General features: G+C 39.9%; 1 protein-coding gene across 1 annotated transcript; it reads right to left on the reverse strand.

Moving 5' to 3' along the window:
• Nucleotides 1-2,074: 2,074 nt before the first annotated feature.
• On the reverse strand, nucleotides 2,075-17,706 carry LOC124869172 (uncharacterized protein C4orf54 homolog). The gene is made up of 2 exons (XM_047366929.1): nucleotides 13,593-17,706; nucleotides 2,075-7,727 (listed from the first exon to the last, which is right to left on the reverse strand). The coding sequence occupies exon 1, from the start codon at nucleotides 17,601-17,603 to the stop codon at nucleotides 13,617-13,619; it is 3,987 nt and encodes a 1,328-aa protein (XP_047222885.1). The 5' UTR covers nucleotides 17,604-17,706; the 3' UTR covers nucleotides 2,075-7,727; nucleotides 13,593-13,616.
• Between the last annotated feature and the right edge of the window lie 308 nt (nucleotides 17,707-18,014).

Here is an 18,014-nt window from a genome sequence, read left to right on the forward strand (position 1 = left end):
AAAGGCTCAGTAAAAGGACACAAACAAAGTAAGCGACATTGTGCTTGCTTTCTTGCAGTCTGAAAACATCTCATAACAGAATCAATTATAGTTTATTTCTGATCACAGATGGAACTTTGTGTGTCCACTAAACAGTATAAATGAGCCCATAGTTTTTATAAATTTTTACATAAAAGCTATTGAATATTACAAGCGACACTGTACTCCTACAATCTATCACTAAAAAATTATTTCAGCATGTAAATTTGATCAATTTATCAGACAGATTCTAAATATGTTTAAACACATGTATTTTGGTTTCGAGAAAACACATCTCGGACAATTTTAGCAAAGGTCTGCAAAGACAAGATGTACTTTGACGGTTTAAACACGAGACTCCCTCGCTGATACAGGTAAGGCCATTAATCTTGACTCTTCCCATGTCACAACTGTGACATCAGAGCCCCTGCTGGCATCCAAAAGCAACAACTGGGCCCTAATGTAGATTCTTTAGAAAGCACAGGGAGCAGCTGGGGGCAAGCGGGTGTCTGCCAGTCGCTGCATCCACAGCAACCAAGTAAACACAGCAGCAAACTGTCAGGTTAAACTTAAGCACTGCCGGGTGATGTTTCACTGTCACCAGAAAGCTAACCTCGCATGCATGGCACATGCCAAACGTGTTCTTCTGCAGGCATAAATCTACTTGATTGCCTCTCACCCATGTTATTTGGACGTTATTTGATCTTATTTGAAACATTTGTGCTAGTATGTACTCATGATTATCAGTGGCAGTTCTTGCATATATGGGGCCCTGGGTGACTTCCACCTTCTGAGCCCCCAAACACCCACCTACACCCTATACATATAAACTTAGTACTTTACTGACAAATATGTCACCATTTAAAGGGAAATAAACATGATTTCCAATAGCATTAGACTCATTATCAATAATGTTTTTACAACTGAAAAGTAAAGGGCCAAACACATAATTTACTACTATTGTCCTAAGTTTACAAGATGAATACATAACAATGTTTTTTATGCAACACGACTACAAGTTTCACATTTTACACAATGTGCTTTAAAGAATCTGCTTTCAGAATAAAGTGTTTATCAACACTCACTAAAAAAAACGCATTTAATTTAGGTCATGTACAGTTAAGCCCAAAATAAATACACCAAACAGATTTAGGTTGAAAGTAATCATTTAGGTATGTCAACATGTTTCCTCTCACTCTAATGTTTTAGAGGGGCCCAGACAGATTCCCCTCTTGAATCTGATAAAACGTGTGGGGGCAGCTAAAGATTAGGGTGATGGCAAGGAGGCCTTTCAACCTGAAATGCTTGGAGGTCATCACCAAACATAAATCATCAAAATACCAGTGGAAACATGTAAATAGCTGGTCAGCAATTATAAGTTTGCTTGCTGCCATGCTGCCATAAAAATTTCCCCACAGATTATTGTGTAGACATACATTATTTTTAATATGCCAAGTTTTGATGAAATGTAAATAACAATAGATAAAAATGTTCTTAAAATAGAGCTGGAACAAGTAATCAGATTATCTTAGGGCCCCTCCTATTAAACATCTACACACTGCCCCTAACTCAGATTATAATAAACAACAACATAAGTTATCATAACTATGCAGACGACACACAGCTATACATTACGATGTCACCATATGACTATGAACCCATTCAAATGCTTGGAAAATGCGCTTCAATGACGTTAAATCTTGTTATGTATAGAGCATTGGCCATAGAGCCAGACCATGCTCTGGAAGTGGGATTTGTTCCGATCAAGTTCAAGGTTTTGCACTGCCAGCTTGTCAAGAGCTTTTGTTCATCTGGTGCAAGATATGGCCTACTGAAAGAGTTTGTAATGGATTCAATTCTGTAAAAAAATAAACATTTAATGCAGCTGTTTACTCTCCTTAAGTTTTCATCATTGAGAATGCACTAAGTTACCACCCTTACCAACAAGTTGTGTGAAGAAACATGAAATATTACCTCATCAGACTTCCTTCAAGGCAACTGCAAAATGAACTAAATTACAGACGTCCATAAAATTATTCACAAGGAAACAAACATGTTTAGTGTTGTGCATTTCAAGATTTATTGCAAACAAATGTAGATACATCAGCCTACATTACATTCATCCATCACACATCTTCTTTTCAGTGCAATAAATGCAAACATTGCATTCACTTCCCTCCTTCAAGTAGTCTCTTACTTTTCATCCTGACCTTCCCCTTGTTCACAGGCACAGTTGGCAGTTTCAAAGCACTGATGGTATCAATTCAAAAAGACTTGTGCCCTTTATTTTTAAACCTTCTGCACGTATCTCAGACCATTTCACCTTCACCTTAACACATTTCTCTTCTGTCAAACAGAACACTGATAGTGTCAGTTTGTAGTATTTAATGCCTAAGTTCTATCAGATATCATGACATGGCATGTGAATAATATAGCACATCATCACTGTGTTCATATGTGTACTGTATGTGTTTCATGTGTCATTTTCCTCTGTGATGACACCCAATTTAAGCCAAATCAAACTCAGTGTAAGTCTCATTTGTGGAGGTAAAGGATGGGAAATGCACCTCAGTTGGAGTGTTATTCACACACAATGCCATGACACTGAAGTTCACCTTATCAATGTTAGAAAGCATACAGACCCTTGCAAACATATTTATCCTAGTTGACATTTTTATCACATCACAATCTCATCCTTGATTAATGTTTATTGGGATTTTATGGGATACAACAATACATTGTAGTACATAATTGTGAGTTTTGAGGAAAATATATAGTTTTCAAAACAATAAAGGGTGGGGGAGAGTGGTCTGATTCAAACAGAACAGCCCCCTTTACTCTGATGTCTCTAAGTTAAATTAAATGCAACTAATTACCTGCAGGAGTCACAAAATTAGAAAATACAGTATCGGTAAAACCACAGGAGGTCCTGTTTGCAGTTTGCTAGAAACCAAGTGGGGGACATTGCAAAGGTGGAACACAGTTATCTGTGTGATACTTTTTGGTGTACATCCAAAATGCTGTGTGGTGGAAAACCAACAAAACCATAAACACATTATCTCCACCATGAAACATGGTGGTGGCAGCATCATGGTGTGGGAATGCTTTTCTTTCACAGTGGGGAAGGTTGTCAGAGTTGATGGGAACGTAGATGGAGCTAAAGACAGGTCAGTTTGGGAAGAAAGCCTATTGGAAGCTGCAAAAGACCTGAGAGTGAATCAAAGGCAGAACATTCTTTATTTGTAAAAATGTTTTAAACATTATGAAGCATTTTCCTTCCCTTTCACAGATATGCGCTACTTCTTGTTGGTTTATCACATAAAATTTCAAGAAAATATTTTGATGGATGAGGTGTATTTATACTTTTGGAAGGCACTGTATAACATAGCTTGCATCTTTTGGGCTAATATCTCAATTACAAACAATAAAATGAATGACTTAAAACGTCCCAATAGTGCTTTTGTCACCGGAGGTTACAGTCATTTGGTGCTATTATTTCTGGTGACACTCCAAGTGCAAGTTTTGGAAAAACTAAATTCTACAGATAAGCAAAATGTAATTTACATTTATCTTTTAATACTCAAATTTTACATTTCAGTAAAATGTATACATGAGCTTAATGTTTCCTAAAAAGTTGAGAGATATATTTTTTTTAGTCATCCAACACTAGACTTCCAACTTCTCACACGTTGAATAATTGCTCTGTGGTTATTGTCTTATAGACTGTATATTTTTCAAATAAACTCATAAGTCTCAGTACTTTGACTTCCCAACAGTTTCACGCTACATTGCGCCTCAAATTGCATCAAGCATCGTACAGTCAATTAGGGTGAAAGCAAACCCTTTAGGAAAGTTAACAAAATATGTTCAAAACCTGGACTAATCTTAGTAAAATAAACTCTTGGGGTAAGAGGGGAAATTATATGTATTTTAAATGGAGGTAATTAGACTGACCAGCAGCTCCAAATACCTTTTAATTTGTGTTTAGTTCTGAAACATTGGCATATCCTGTTATGTTTATACAGATGCTGGTACATGTCAGCACAAAGACAAATGAAGCCCTGCTGTGTATTCAGTTGGAAACAGGACAGAAATAGGTCAAAATGTATTTACTTTAATATTAAGAAAGACAAAATCTAGTAAAAAAAAAAACATTCATTCTTTTTGGATTGTGATTCTAAAATTTGGCACCAAACAGTCTGCTCCGATGTGTTTTCTAGAAACTGGTATTACCGTGTGCGCTAAACGTAAAGACACGCTTCACACATGTACGCTCTCTGTGATCCTTCTTGCAGGGCAGTAACGCAACTCCTCGTTGTACTCACAGAATGCTCGAATGCCACGCATTGCTCATGGCCACAAACATAGACACGTTCAGACGCATGCACACCCGCTCCCATTTCATTACACAAAAGTGTAAACTGAACCAAGACAAACAGAGGAAGTTATCCTGTAAATATCTCAGCTGGCTCCAACTCATTAGGCCCAACACTACTTATAGTGACCTGAGCACGCTGCTAAATCTGAATTGCAGCTCTGTTTTCATCTGAGGAATATACATAGTGTTAGTCCTCTCGCCTCACTGGTAAATAAAAGCAATGTGTATAAAAATAAATAAATAAAAATAAGAATAACAAAACACTATATATACATCATGCTGGTGGGCATTAAAAGCATTTTATAAGTAGCAAGGAACTTTCTTCAGCAGAAACATTGACTGACATAAAAAGGTTACTGTGAGAGTGCTTAGCACACGAAGGAAAACCAAAATAATTTGACCTGATTAATATTTACTTGGAGTAAATGAGATTGAAATGTAATGATTTTACATAGGCTATGGACCAGAAACACTATAGCAGAAACCTCAATGTGATTTAACATTCAGTAAACACAAATGGCTCTCTTTCCCACTATTAGTGTGAAAAATCTCCAATAGAGTATGTATAGTCTCTTTAAATTAAATACTACACTGTTTGAAGTAGTTTAGTGGATTTTTGCCTAACAGTAACTGCATGTCCTCATCACCTTCTATTAGGAAACACAAAATTGTTTGCCTTTTTATTGGCTTGCTTCGAGGACACCACCATCATGACCCCAATAAGTCAACATCTGTGGGATTAGAGTCAAAATGTATGTAAATATTACTTTTTGGGGATTCAGAGTTTATTTTACACTTTGGCCTACTGATATTATAATAGCATGCACTAATCCAAACCTTTTTTCCCCTTGCTGGTCCATGTGGCTAACATGTCTTTCTCTGTTTAGCAACGTTTACAGTTTTTCCTGGAGGACCTTGAGACATTCCAGTGCAGGACAGGGTATGCAATTACTTCAGAGTATTCTGGGCCCATCCTGTGATATTTTTGTCTACTTGGATGGGTCAGAAATACCCCCACAGAAATCTAAACAACAGTCTGATAGATGTTGATAGGTCAGAATTATATTTATCTATATATGTTGGCTTGATAGAATATCTTACTAATTCCGCATTATGCCATTGTGTTATATAAAAGTTATAATTTTAGCATATACACAATGATATATGTACTAAGCCAACATCACCCTAGAAGAAAGGTAACCAACTTTAGTCCCAGCCTCTCTCCAACTTGACCAATGTTTGTTTCAATAATATATTTCAGATGATTGGCTTTATCTTTACAGGAGATAAAGTTTCAAAAGACATTTGTGACATTGAATTGGTGCTTTTATTTACTTATAGTTATCGTTCATTAGCGAGGCCTCAGTTTTAAGAATTATCTTACACCCAAACTAAACGTGGTCAAGTTTTTTTTACACCAGAAACATTGTTGTGCTCAGAGGCCAGGGTAGCCAATATTAGCAACACAAGCCAACAACAATTAATTTCTCAGCATTTACTGTATTTAGTTACTGAGGCCACACAGATTTTACACAGTAGTAAGTGCGTCTGTTTTAAGAAGGTACAAACAATCAATTTTACAAGTAAACTGTCTAAAACTGCCTCTATCGCTGTAGAAGTGGCAGTCGGTTTGGATTTTGACGTTTTAGTTGGTGAGAAACCATGACAGTGGTGTTTCAGTACTTTTTTCCAACTTTCCCATTTGTGCCAAGAGCATGGAAAAGAAGGCAATAAAATTATTTTAAGCTTACCAAAAACCTCTAAAAGTGAAGCAGAGATGCAACGCTTGTCCGACTGCAGTGGGTGATTTCTACTTTCTGGTCATAACTAGAAATGATATTTCTTAAAATCATTAAGTAAATAGAATTTGAAACACAACCTGTACCCTCAAAGAACACTGCTGAACATCTGCAGGACCTTGACAAGTCTGTTATCCCAACACTATATGTCCAATTTTTCAGTCGTTGGCTTTCCATTAGCCCATTTTACCTGTTATAGACTAGTGTCAAGAATTTGCCCCAAACCACCATACAACTATGGGATACCACTAATGGCTGTTGATGCACTTTCTAAACATACCAAGGATCACATTGGAAGCACATTACAGCAATCTATTGGTTGGAGTTATAACCAATAATGCACAATTTTGCTAATTTGCATGCTAAATACAGTACCTAAACATATATGCTTCATTTGTGCTATGTTCAAATGAACAATCTCCACTTAATTTAGAATCTGCTTGACAAGGAAAACACAAATAAATTTTTTAGATAACTGTAAGCAAATTATAGCAAGAAGGTATTAACAAATGATCACTCAAGGATTTAAGCAAGATCAAACAGCTGGTTTAAAATTTCACATCCCACAATCTCAAGGTGGGAGGCAACCTTAAAAACTGGCATGGCAGCTTGTTCAACAAAAATACAAAGTGTTGTTTTTTACTGCTTATGTCAACATGCACTGCCCCCTACTCATCTAGAACACAGAGAAATATATATATTTATGTAGTAAGACAATAAGCATGGCCTTTAACTTCTAGGAGATCTATACAAACCCTGACAGTTTTCACCAAAAAAAATTTTTTTTTAATTCCTCACCAACCCTGTTCCTCTGTTGACCTTCTATAACTGATTTTTCTGCCCAGGAACAGCAGAATGTAACAAATAACCATTTCCAATTTGCCACAATTCAATTTATCTTTCTAGTTGTATGTTTGGCTAATGTGATGAGGACACAAGATATTAAACAAACATGTCTCCAAATTAAATTATTTTAAGTTTTACCTTTTTGATACCTCTATTAAAATCGATGACATTGTGGCCTAGATTGTTAATAATAGCAGATCTAGTATATACTGTCATCAAGCAAACTCAGTCAGGTGACACGAGACCATGACCCTCTAGAAAGACACATAATAATTTTAATGATACTACTTTTGATTTCTTATGCACATAAATTTTATTCTTATGAGCATATTTTGTCTTTTCAAATAAAACACAGTCTCACTTTAAATACATACTACTATCAACGTATTAATATAACAGATTGACCGTAAATAACACTTTATTGCGATAGAACTGTCTTGTTTCAATTTGAATAGACTGCAGGGCACACATGACATTTAAACACAGATCAATCTACACAGCACCTGAATGGAAAGCATCTCTACAATTCATAACTATAAAGTGCTACAATGCATACAGAAAACAAGAACAAACAGCAGAACAGAGAGACGGGTGAAGGGTTGATGGTGGAAGTTGTCCAGAGAGTGGGTCACAGGGATGAAAACTCCACTTACAGTGAATAAAGGTGGGTTCCTCAACACAGCTTTCTGGAAATGAAAGAATTTAAACATTTGTAAACAAATCGGACAATTTTATTAGCTAAGATGTAAAAACATGTTTTTTACTGATTTTATTTATAATTCAATTCAATTCAATTCAAAGATACTTTATTGATCCCCGAGGGGAAATTAGAATTCCAGTACAACCCATTCAGGGGACGGGTCACCGAGACTTTGCTGCCCACTCACAGGCGCTGCCCTTGAAGTGCCTTTCAAAAACATTCATAACCCTTGTGCTTCTTCACATTTTTTTCATGCTGAAACCACAAGCTTTAATGTGTTTTACTTCGATTTATTGTGATAGGCAATATTGCAAGTGGTGTATTATAGCGATACAGGAAAAAAAGGTATTGAACATGTCAATGTTTTTTTTCCATTAAATATTTTCTAATATTTCTGTTGAAATGAAATGTACTTCAGAAGTTATGTTTTCAGAACTAATAAAATCAAAGGAAATTAGTCCAATTAATGGTGGATTCTGTGATGGCGAGCTGGCCAGGTCATGGTGAACCAAAGCATCCAGTGCTATGATGATTTGGTTTACCAGGACCTGGTCACCATCATGGAATCCACCATTGAGTCTACCATGTATCAGAGGGTGTTTCAGGAAAATGGGAGACCATCTGTAAAAAAATTAAAGCTAAACCAAAACTTGACCCTGTGAAATGACATGACTTAAAACAAGCCTATACATCCACCGAAGACTGACTGAGAATTAAGAAATGGAAAGTCCTGGGCCAAATCAAAGCCTAGATCTTGATTTCACTCAGATGCTCGCAGGGAGCAGAAATGGACTATTCAGGCAAGAAACACATAAAACATCTCATAGCTGAGAGTAACGAGCGGGAAACACTTTGCTCAGACTGATGTCAAAGGCTGGTAGATGGCTACAAGAAGCATCTCACGGAAGTCAGGGTGTATGACTAGTTATAAGGAGAAAGGATGTTCTATCTTTTAGTTACAAAACACATTTTTGTTAATATCTTCTTAGTAAAATAAGGTTAATTTAGATACAAAAGCAAAGATTACACCATGTCATATAAACATTTTTGAAAGAAATGGATATTTAACGAAGTGTCTTAATTTCTTTTTATTTACACTTCTCCTTCCTGTTCACAATTATATGCTACTCTGTGTTGGTCTGTCGCGTAAAACCCCAATAAAATACAATACAAATTAAACTTTGTGCTTATAATGTATCAAAATGGACAAAAGTTTATCGGACATAAATATTTTTGCAAAATAACGTATGTTTTCAACGAACAGACCCATGATTAGCCAATCACAGTTGGGGCCAAGCTAATCGATTGGTTTACACAGAACAAATGGAGGAGAGCAGTGATTTTCTAACTCCTCCACATTTAGTAACAGGCAGAGGTGTGGAAGGGGGGTAGGCAGGGTGTAGGGGGGGCTATAAAAAGTTGACCCTCTTGCAGTCCGACAGACTCGTTCCCATGCCAGAGCTGCAGAAGCATCTGATCTCTCTGAGCAGCTGTCCTCTCCCTGCATCAGCACAACAAATACGTTGCATTTCCTGACCTTTTCCTCCTGCATCACTATTCCAGCCATGCCCCTATGTCCCCCCACCCCTTCTGCCCAAAACACCATCGCCAGCTACACACACCTCTAGTAGCACTCACACCACTACTCCACCCCGTACTAGGACCCTGGCTGCCACGCTCTTGGCTGAGATGTATCCCTCATGCTCATGCAGTTGTGTTCTTGCTCTGACACATTAGCTGTGAGAGGTCTCTAGCAAGGTGTGAGTGTGTATGTATGGGAAAGAAGTCCAAATTTACTATTTTAAATATCTGGGAGGATAATCTCGACAGTGACTCAGTGTTTAGGTTTTCAGTAAAATCGACCTGGTGCAATAACTTGACAAAATGATGGTGGAACTTAGTGACATATCAGTTCCTGATACTGTCTTGATTGGCAGTTTATCAATTAGTTTTGTGGTACTTGTGGGATCTTTGTCTTTTCTGTACAGGGACACCTCTCTTTGTTCACAAAGTAGGGATTTTCTCACCAAACAGACCACATATCAGGACAAGGAACCTAAGTTCACCCAATAGAATCCAAAGGACTGGAGTACCACAGGGTTGTGTGCTCAACCTGGCCTCATTTTCCCTCCCCACCTAGGACTGCATCTCCAGCTGCCATGGCAACACTGTGATTACATTGGCTGACAACAGCACTGTGGTGGACTCATCAGTAACAATGATGAGACCCAAAACTCTTTAGACAATAGTCCGGTCCCACAAAAGAAGGAAGCTGTTGTGGGTTTTAGGAGGTTCAGATGGACCATACAGCTCCACACTTCATCATTGAGAAGAGGTGGAAACAGTGGCTTTCTCTCAGAATTCAAGACCTCACTTGGATATTGAACACTCCACCCTGATAGAAAGAATCTAAATGAGACTTTTCCTCTTGAGGAACCTAAAAAAAGCCTTTAAATCCGCTTACAACTCTCTGAAAGGAAACAATCTCTAAAGGATCAGTATAGAAAGCATTGTCGGATTGAGTTGCACAGTGTGGTACATGGGCTGCACTGTAGATAACTGTTGCAGATGCTCAGAACTGCCCAGAAGATTTTAGGAGCTACATTCCATATCTTTCACTCTCTTCAATGTGTATATGTCAACAAACTGCAGAGGAAGGCCATCTCCATGAATTTAGACCACACTCACCCTGATTATTCCTAGTTTGCCCTCCTTCCTTTAGGGAAATGTACAGGCCGCAGAAAACTTGAACTAACAGGACGAGGAACAGTGTGGCCCTCATGTTTCTATAGAGCACAGTGACAATAAACCTCAATGAATCCTTGAAGTAAATAACAATATATCAGAACAGTGAATTACAACTTTGCCTGCCACACACATGACCCGAGTTTGTGTCCAATCTTGCACAAGCAGACCTATTTACTACCAAACCCGCAGCGTATTCAAGAAGCCTAGAGGACCTGAGGCCAACTGTGTGCTAAGCTGCTAAGCTACAGTTCTACAAGCTTTTTATGAATGTTTGCAGGTGTTCTCTCCAGGTCACAACCAAATTGATTATAAAATGGTTCCAGATTACTTTTGTGCTTCAAAGTCAGCAAAGTGCCTTTTTAACTATTTGTGCAAAATGTGCACTTGGGAAGTGGCGGGGCTGACTTGGTTTTTCATTTCATTAGATGGCAACACGAGCCAAAGGTTTCCTTGTTGCGTGTTACTTTTCCACGAGAGGAGCTTATGCACTTCCAAGCTGCTATAGTTGTTTTAGTGCATTATATATATATATATATATATATATATATATATATATATATATGTGAAATAATGTCTTACGGGTTTAATACAATTGTATTGCAGGCCAAATGTGGCCCTTGTCTTGACATGTCTGCCTTCGGGCATCAGGAAATTAATATTGTTATTTTTATTTTTTTTCCAAGATATTATACAAAGAAGCAGGATGTTTGAGGCTTTGGCTTAAAATACATCCACAGGTGTGCCTCCAGTTAACTCAAATATTGTGAATCAACCTATCAGATGCTTATAAAGCTATGACATCATCATCTGATCTTAGCATAGTCATCTAAGTGTATACAAATGTATGACTGTGTAGTAAAACATTTTCTAATAATTTCTTAATCTGACATTTAGCAAGTAAAAATAATTCTGGTAATCCTAACTCATGTAAAACAGGACAATTCTGCTTTATTGTCAGAGAGTGAGAAAAAATGGTTAAATGTATTTTTATACAGTGTATCTAAGGATCTAGTTTAATTTTCAGATAGCTGATCATTACAAACTAAAGCTGTCGTTTATAGATGTTAGTTACATTCGCAACAGTGTTTGGGACAGACACAGAGACAATTGTTGTTGAAATTTAACACTCATCCTGTGTATAGGCGTAAATTGTTCTCTAACTACTGGCTTATTTTGTTTTCCGAATAAAATTACACCATTTAACAAAATGTTTGCCTTCAGACTTAAACCTGCCTCAATGGATTTGTGAACTGTAATGCTATATGAGAAATTAAAAACTTTTATGGCTGTTTAAGAATACCTCAATATTAAGGCGTCACTAACTGAAATAGTTTCCAGTGACACCCTGAGAATAAACCGTGTAAACAAACTTGCTTCACATAGTCGGACGATGTGTAATGCAGAAAAAAACCTAGGGCTTGGAGATGAAAATCCAATCTCTCAGGGGAGTCAGGTTACCTGTCATGAAGCTACTGCATGTCTATTAACACTGTCAGAGTGCCGCTAAAGTGGCCAAGCTATACTGCTGCTGAGAGAAAACATGGAAAACTCAAACAACAGCCCATTAAGCACAAATAAGTAAATGTGCACCCAAGATGGAAATGTCTCCACTAAACTGTATGTTCTTAACATTTGTTTGTCTCACTTCTTGGTAATTTTGCCTCGATTTGATGATTTCTGGGTTGTGGTGGAGTTGAAATCCCTCTGTATTTTATACATGTGGGATTTTTGATGTTTTTAACATGAGGTCATTCCTAATATTTAGTTTTCCCTTGAGATATTAGTGCTTTGTGGTTATTCCTATTCTGTTGTTCATCTTCATTGCTCTAGATGGATTCATATTATATATTACAATTTCTTATTAATCCCTTTGGGATAAATAAAGTACTTTTGAACTGAATTTCAATTAAATTAAGAAACAATTGTTTATTTCATATGAATTTCATACTTTGTACAACCCATATTTTCAACAAAACAACACCTTGTCAAGTTGTTTAATTTGGAGACCAAATTGCCCAAAAATGCTTTTTGCTGCAGTTCTCTGACAGAGATCTTTGGGGATCTTTTACTACATCTTTGCCATCCTTCTCACTGTGCATGGGATCAACAGGGCAAAACAAACTTTTATGCTCTTTCAGCCTTATTTTTCACAATTCCTCTCTTAAACCTTTTAATTAATACTCTATTCACACATATGAGCAAGTTTAGGTACCTATTTTCACGCACGTCTCTCTGTCTTTCCAAATGAGAGAAATGTAATCAAAAAATTAGCCTCTGTGTCATGTCATAGGGGTGCCATTTTTAACATTTTTTTTTTTTTTTTACCTGAATGAATGGGATTAAATTAAGGGTTGGATTTTGAGTAAATTTTTCATGAGCTTATGCTGCTGCAATAAAAGATTGCTTTACTTTGAGGGTTTCTACACATCTTTAGCAGTGTTAGTAAACACATTAAAATAGAAATACCTGTTGTTTGGACTGGGGTACCTCAAGAAGCTAAAAAGGTTCAGTAAATTCACTTTTATGTGTTTGAAAGAAAAAATATTTATGAAACTTTGTCTGAAAATGCTGATAATGCTTCTATTAATGGTAAGTGTGGGGTTGTAAAGTAAAGTAAAGTAAAGTAAAACAAAAAGCGGTACTATTCAGGGCAGCGCTTCTCTGTTACACCTTATTGCTGCTCTGACATCTGTGCTGGAGGGACTTTTTTGGGTTTTGATGCCTGCAAATGTTTTTTCATGAAAATAATTTTACAACGTGTATGTATTAATAAAATCCATTATTATTATTATTATTGTTATTATTATTATTAGTAGTAGTAGTAGTAGTAGCAGTAGTAGTAGAATTAGAAACAGAATGAGGTTGATTGTAATTCAAACATATGTCGTTTACATTTTACGTCTTCCCACTACTCATGGCTTTTTTTGTACAGTCAAGTTTATATCTGTGTAACAGATATAAAAAGACTTATGACAGACTTATGAAAGCTTTTCTTTATGAATCTCAGTAAACCATCTGACAACAGTTTTAGACCGAATCCTTCACTCAGACAGAAACAGTTGATCTGGATTAGTTTCGTTCATTTATGCTCATGTTAACTCACATATATGAAGAGAAGTCCTCTTGGTCACCGATGCTCAACCACAAAGCTCATAGTTTTTCCATCAAACGAGGGTGGAGCGATAATTCTTGGACCTTGCTGCGTTGTTATGCTGATAAGTGCCTTTCTGTCAGAGCTTGCTGTCCCTCCTTTGGTGGTCACATGTCCTAAACTCAGGGGCAATTGAAGTGGCCCCTGTTGAGCCTCTGCTGTGGCGCTGTAGTAAGCCTTTTCTGCACCTGGGCTCAGGGTGATGTTTTTAATGCTTTCTCCTGCTGCATCCTCTGAGTGACAGGGGGACTGCGGAATCACTGCCTGGGCTGCCAACGTGGGAGAGATGAAGCCTGGATAGACCATGTAGGTGGGGGTGAGAGCTAGGGGGGGCAACGAGAAAGGCACGGGTGTGAAGGGCACCACGGGTGAGTGCGGCATGGGGACATCCACATACTGGCCTGTCTCAGGGTCGAAAAGTCTCTTGGTGGTGGCCTGTATGGGGGTGTCCACCAAGTAATAATGTCCAGTTGTGGGGTCCAGAAGCATCTTGCGCTGCGTTTGAGGGACTGTTTCTCCTCCAGAGGGTGTGGGGGACACATTCAGAATGGAGGGGGAGAAACACGACACCTGCTGCTGTTTTTGAGACCCTGTCGCCGCTGTTGGAAGATGATAGATGGTCGCAGATGTGCAGTCCACATTTACAGGAGACTTCTTTAGCTCAGGGACCTTGCTATCACCTGGTTTAGCTCTGCTAAAGCTGGAATCCCCTGCAACTGACACAGGCTTCTGATTGAGCAGCTTGGTTTCATTTGTGCACCCAAACCCTGGTATGGTTAGGTAGTTCTCAGAGTCCAAGCAGCCTTTTGCAATGGTAGGATCTGTGTAATTGGATTCAGCCTTGTCCTGCTCCTGATCCACCAGTTTTACTGGTGTTGGAGTTATCATTGATGTTTTAGAGCTTTTCATCGCAGATGCTTGCAACGCAGAATTTTGTGAGTTAATGCTGACATGTTTCTTATTGCCAAAATGAAGGATGCTTTTGTTGGTGAAGGTTTTACTTTGCTGAGATTGTGTTTTAAAAGTGTCAGGGTCATACGGAACATGTATGATATTGAGAGATCCCTTTTCTCCTTGGTCTTTACGTGTTTCTTTCCTGTTTGTCAGAGACGGAAGAATCCTACCACCGTTTTTTACCTCCAGCTCATCTGGAGCTCCCAGGTCCTGCTTGGTGAGAAGAGGCAGCACATGGCTGTCTGAGACCGGTTGAGAGGCTTGGGTTTTACGCTTCCATTCATTCCTGTCAAAAACATAAAGCTGCTCCATGGTTTTGACAGCAGCTTTGAGCTTTTCCAGGGCATCCTGTTTTGCAGGTATTGCAGGGTCATTTCTTTTCTCATTTGTCTCCCCAGTGAACCTATCCTGTCTCTGTTTTCCTAGTTTGGCCTCAGGGTTTGGCTGCATCTCAGGCTGATCGGGAATCCCTAGTTTTTTCACAACAGTGGGAACTCTGCTTGAGGTTTCAGATGGGGTGTCCCCCTCCACTTGTGCTCGTGCTGTGTCATTTGTCTCTGGTTTAACGTTTGTTTTAACAGAGTTGCATTTGATCACCATAGGAGATGGTTTATCCAGCTCCAGTTTGGTTTTCTCCTCTGCTACTGTGGAACATCTGCGGTCACTTCTGTCCAAAGAGACAAAACGATACGAGCTTTTTACCAACTTGCGCACATCTCTGACGTGATATATCGGCGTCTGAAACTTGCACTTTGTGTCCCTGATGTCTCTAACAGTGAAGCTTGGAATCTTGTCTGCTGAAGACAAAACATGACATCTGCCATTGTCTGCTGCCCTGAATTTGTTGACATTATAACTGATTTTAGGGGTAAGGAGATTTGCAATATTCAGTGTGCAACCTTTGCTTTCTTTCATGTTTCTCAGGCAGATTTTAATCTCAGGTGCTTTCCCCGCCATCTCATTTTTTTCTTTACTCTCTGTATTTTTATCATTTGCATTTTGCAGCTCTTGCTCACATTTCTTTGCACCTGTGTCAAGTGTGCTGGGTGTTAAATCCTCTGCCAAGCGTCCGTCTTTTGAAAGCTGGCAGTTTGGAACAAAGAGAAGCTTTGTCAGAACGCTGCTGGTGTCCAGTCCTTCCCTAGTTGTGGTTTGGAAATCTTTCACAGATGCCGGCTCTGCCTCCTTCCCAGATTGTGGCTCCTGCGGTGCTCCTTTGTGCTCCCCTGAGCAATCGGTAGCCCTTTGGTCACCCTTTGTCTCTTCTTTTTCCCCACAGGAACTGGATCTGTGATCATCGGGGGAGTTAGCAGGGAATCCTAATTCTGAGGTTTGCCCCTGCAGGCCTCTGCTCTCAGTCCTCTCCTTCACACCCTCCAGATCTTTAATATGAATACAGGAGGAGACTGAGGGGTACGTGTCTGAAATTTCCCCCCTCTCCATTTTGCGTTCCTGTTCAAACTGCATTTTTTTGGAAATTACATTTTTCAGCAAACTTGAGGCAAAAATAGCCCTCTTGTGTGTTTCCCTTGAGTTATCTGTGTGATGATACTGCATCTTACATCCCGATCTGGCCAACACTTCATTGGGTTGGTCCTTTTGAAAGCACTTGGGGCCCCTGGGAGCTCTGGATTCAACATTACAGTGAAAGTTCAGGGTGACTCCTTGCTGTGCTGACTGATCTTTCATTTGGAGCTTTCTGTCCGAAGAGGCAGTCTGTTGTGAAGTTATTCTCTTATTCAGTGCACAGATTCTTGTCTCTTGATCTTTCATACCAGTTTTACATCTATTATTCCTCCTGCTATGCACAGTCTTATTCATTTCCAGTGTTGTGCTGGAGGTATTGTGCGTAATATTTCCGTAATTCCAGTCCACATAAGCTGACCACTTATTTAGGCCATATTCCGACATGGAGGACTCGCTGGAAGTACTGAGATTGATGGCATCAAAGTATGGACATGCCAAGCTCCGGAAGGACTTGGCGGTTAGGTTACGCACCTCTTTATCAGCGTCGTCCAGCTCACTGATGGAGCTGGACGCACCGCTGGAATACTCATTAATATCTTTCCGTCTCAGTTTAGTTGCGAGGTGCTGACGGCCCGGAGCCGGGATGAAATATTGACCCCTATCGCACAAGGGCCCCGCTCTGGCGCCAGGGCTCACAAAGGAGAAATGATTCCCATCTCCGAGGTGTTTCGCGCACCACTGCGCGTTATTGTCAAAGAGGCCTACAGGGTCGTTTACAGCCCTGGAGGAAGTTTTAATCGACAAGTGGATTTTTCCCGCAGAGGGGTCACCGCCGCTCTGGGTTCTGCAAAGGCTCTCATCCGAACTGGCGCACAGATCGCTCTCATCCTGCTCGGTGCTGACAGCCGCTCCGCTAAGATTAGACTGCCCCTTCGCCTGGCTCCGGCCGGCCTCCATGATCAGGGTGCCCTCCTGGGTCTCGTCGCTCTCGAAAGAGGCGTAATCCACAAAGGCGTAGACCAGGTTACCGTCCTCGAACTCCCACCGGGTCCCCCGGCCCAGGTCATAGTCCACGTCGTGGTCGAGTTCGGTGAGCTGGATCTCATGCGTGGTGATGTAGTGGGACTCGGACGGCTCGGAGTCGCTCTTGCCGTTCAGACACATGTCGGTGTAGCGCAGCTCGCCGCTCTCGCTGCACTCGCTGGAGTCAAACTCAGCCTGCTTCTCGCTCTCTGAGTCCGGGTCTGCGGTGGGGAGCTTGGTCAGGGTTTCCAGTGGGTTCTCGGCTGAAGCGGTTTTGCTCTCCTCCTGCTTCGAGCTGTCGCCTTTAATCACAGACAGCTGGTTTCCCTCTCCGGTGAAAGTCACTTTCACCGTCTTCAGCCCGTCGGGTCTCATGTCCAGATCCACATAGTTGGACTCGTCGCTGTTTGCCTCTGTGTGCTGGTACTTGCTGTCCTCCTTTTGGACTTGTTTAAGCAGCTTTTTGCTGTGAAGTCCGGTGTCATCTCGGTACGTGAGAGTTTTCTCCGCTGCTTCCATTTAATCCGGATTTACCGTCTGGTGGTCTTCGTTTACGATGTTACTCTGACACTGGACAGAAAACTCTGCATGCAGGAGCGTGGGGGCAGCCCGGAGGGAGGTGTGTGTGTGTGTGAGAGAGAGAGAGAGAGAGAGAGTGTATGTGAGTGAGTGACTGGAAGACACAGAATGGTTTGGGGGAGTGGGGGGTTATGGGTCCCACAGAAATTCCCACGACACTGCCGGGCATTTGTTGTAACTCTAAAACAAACCTCCACAGTTTTCAGCACCTCTCCTAGAAGAACAGCTCCTCCTCAGTCAGTGAAAGTGTCATTTTTCATCTTAGCGGCAACGTTGTGAGAAGTATAGCTCTTACCCATTAATAAAAATTCTCAGTTTTCTCTTTTTTATTTTATTTGAACTATTTTCGGC

This window comes from Girardinichthys multiradiatus, chromosome 5, assembly GCF_021462225.1.
Source record: "Girardinichthys multiradiatus isolate DD_20200921_A chromosome 5, DD_fGirMul_XY1, whole genome shotgun sequence".
Taxonomy (NCBI): domain Eukaryota; kingdom Metazoa; phylum Chordata; class Actinopteri; order Cyprinodontiformes; family Goodeidae; genus Girardinichthys; species Girardinichthys multiradiatus.

Bases quoted from the DNA above. Each gene is read 5' to 3' on its own strand.
- LOC124869172 (XM_047366929.1), bottom strand. From the start codon at position 17,603: ATGGAAGCAGCGGAGAAAACTCTCACGTACCGAGATGACACCGGACTT.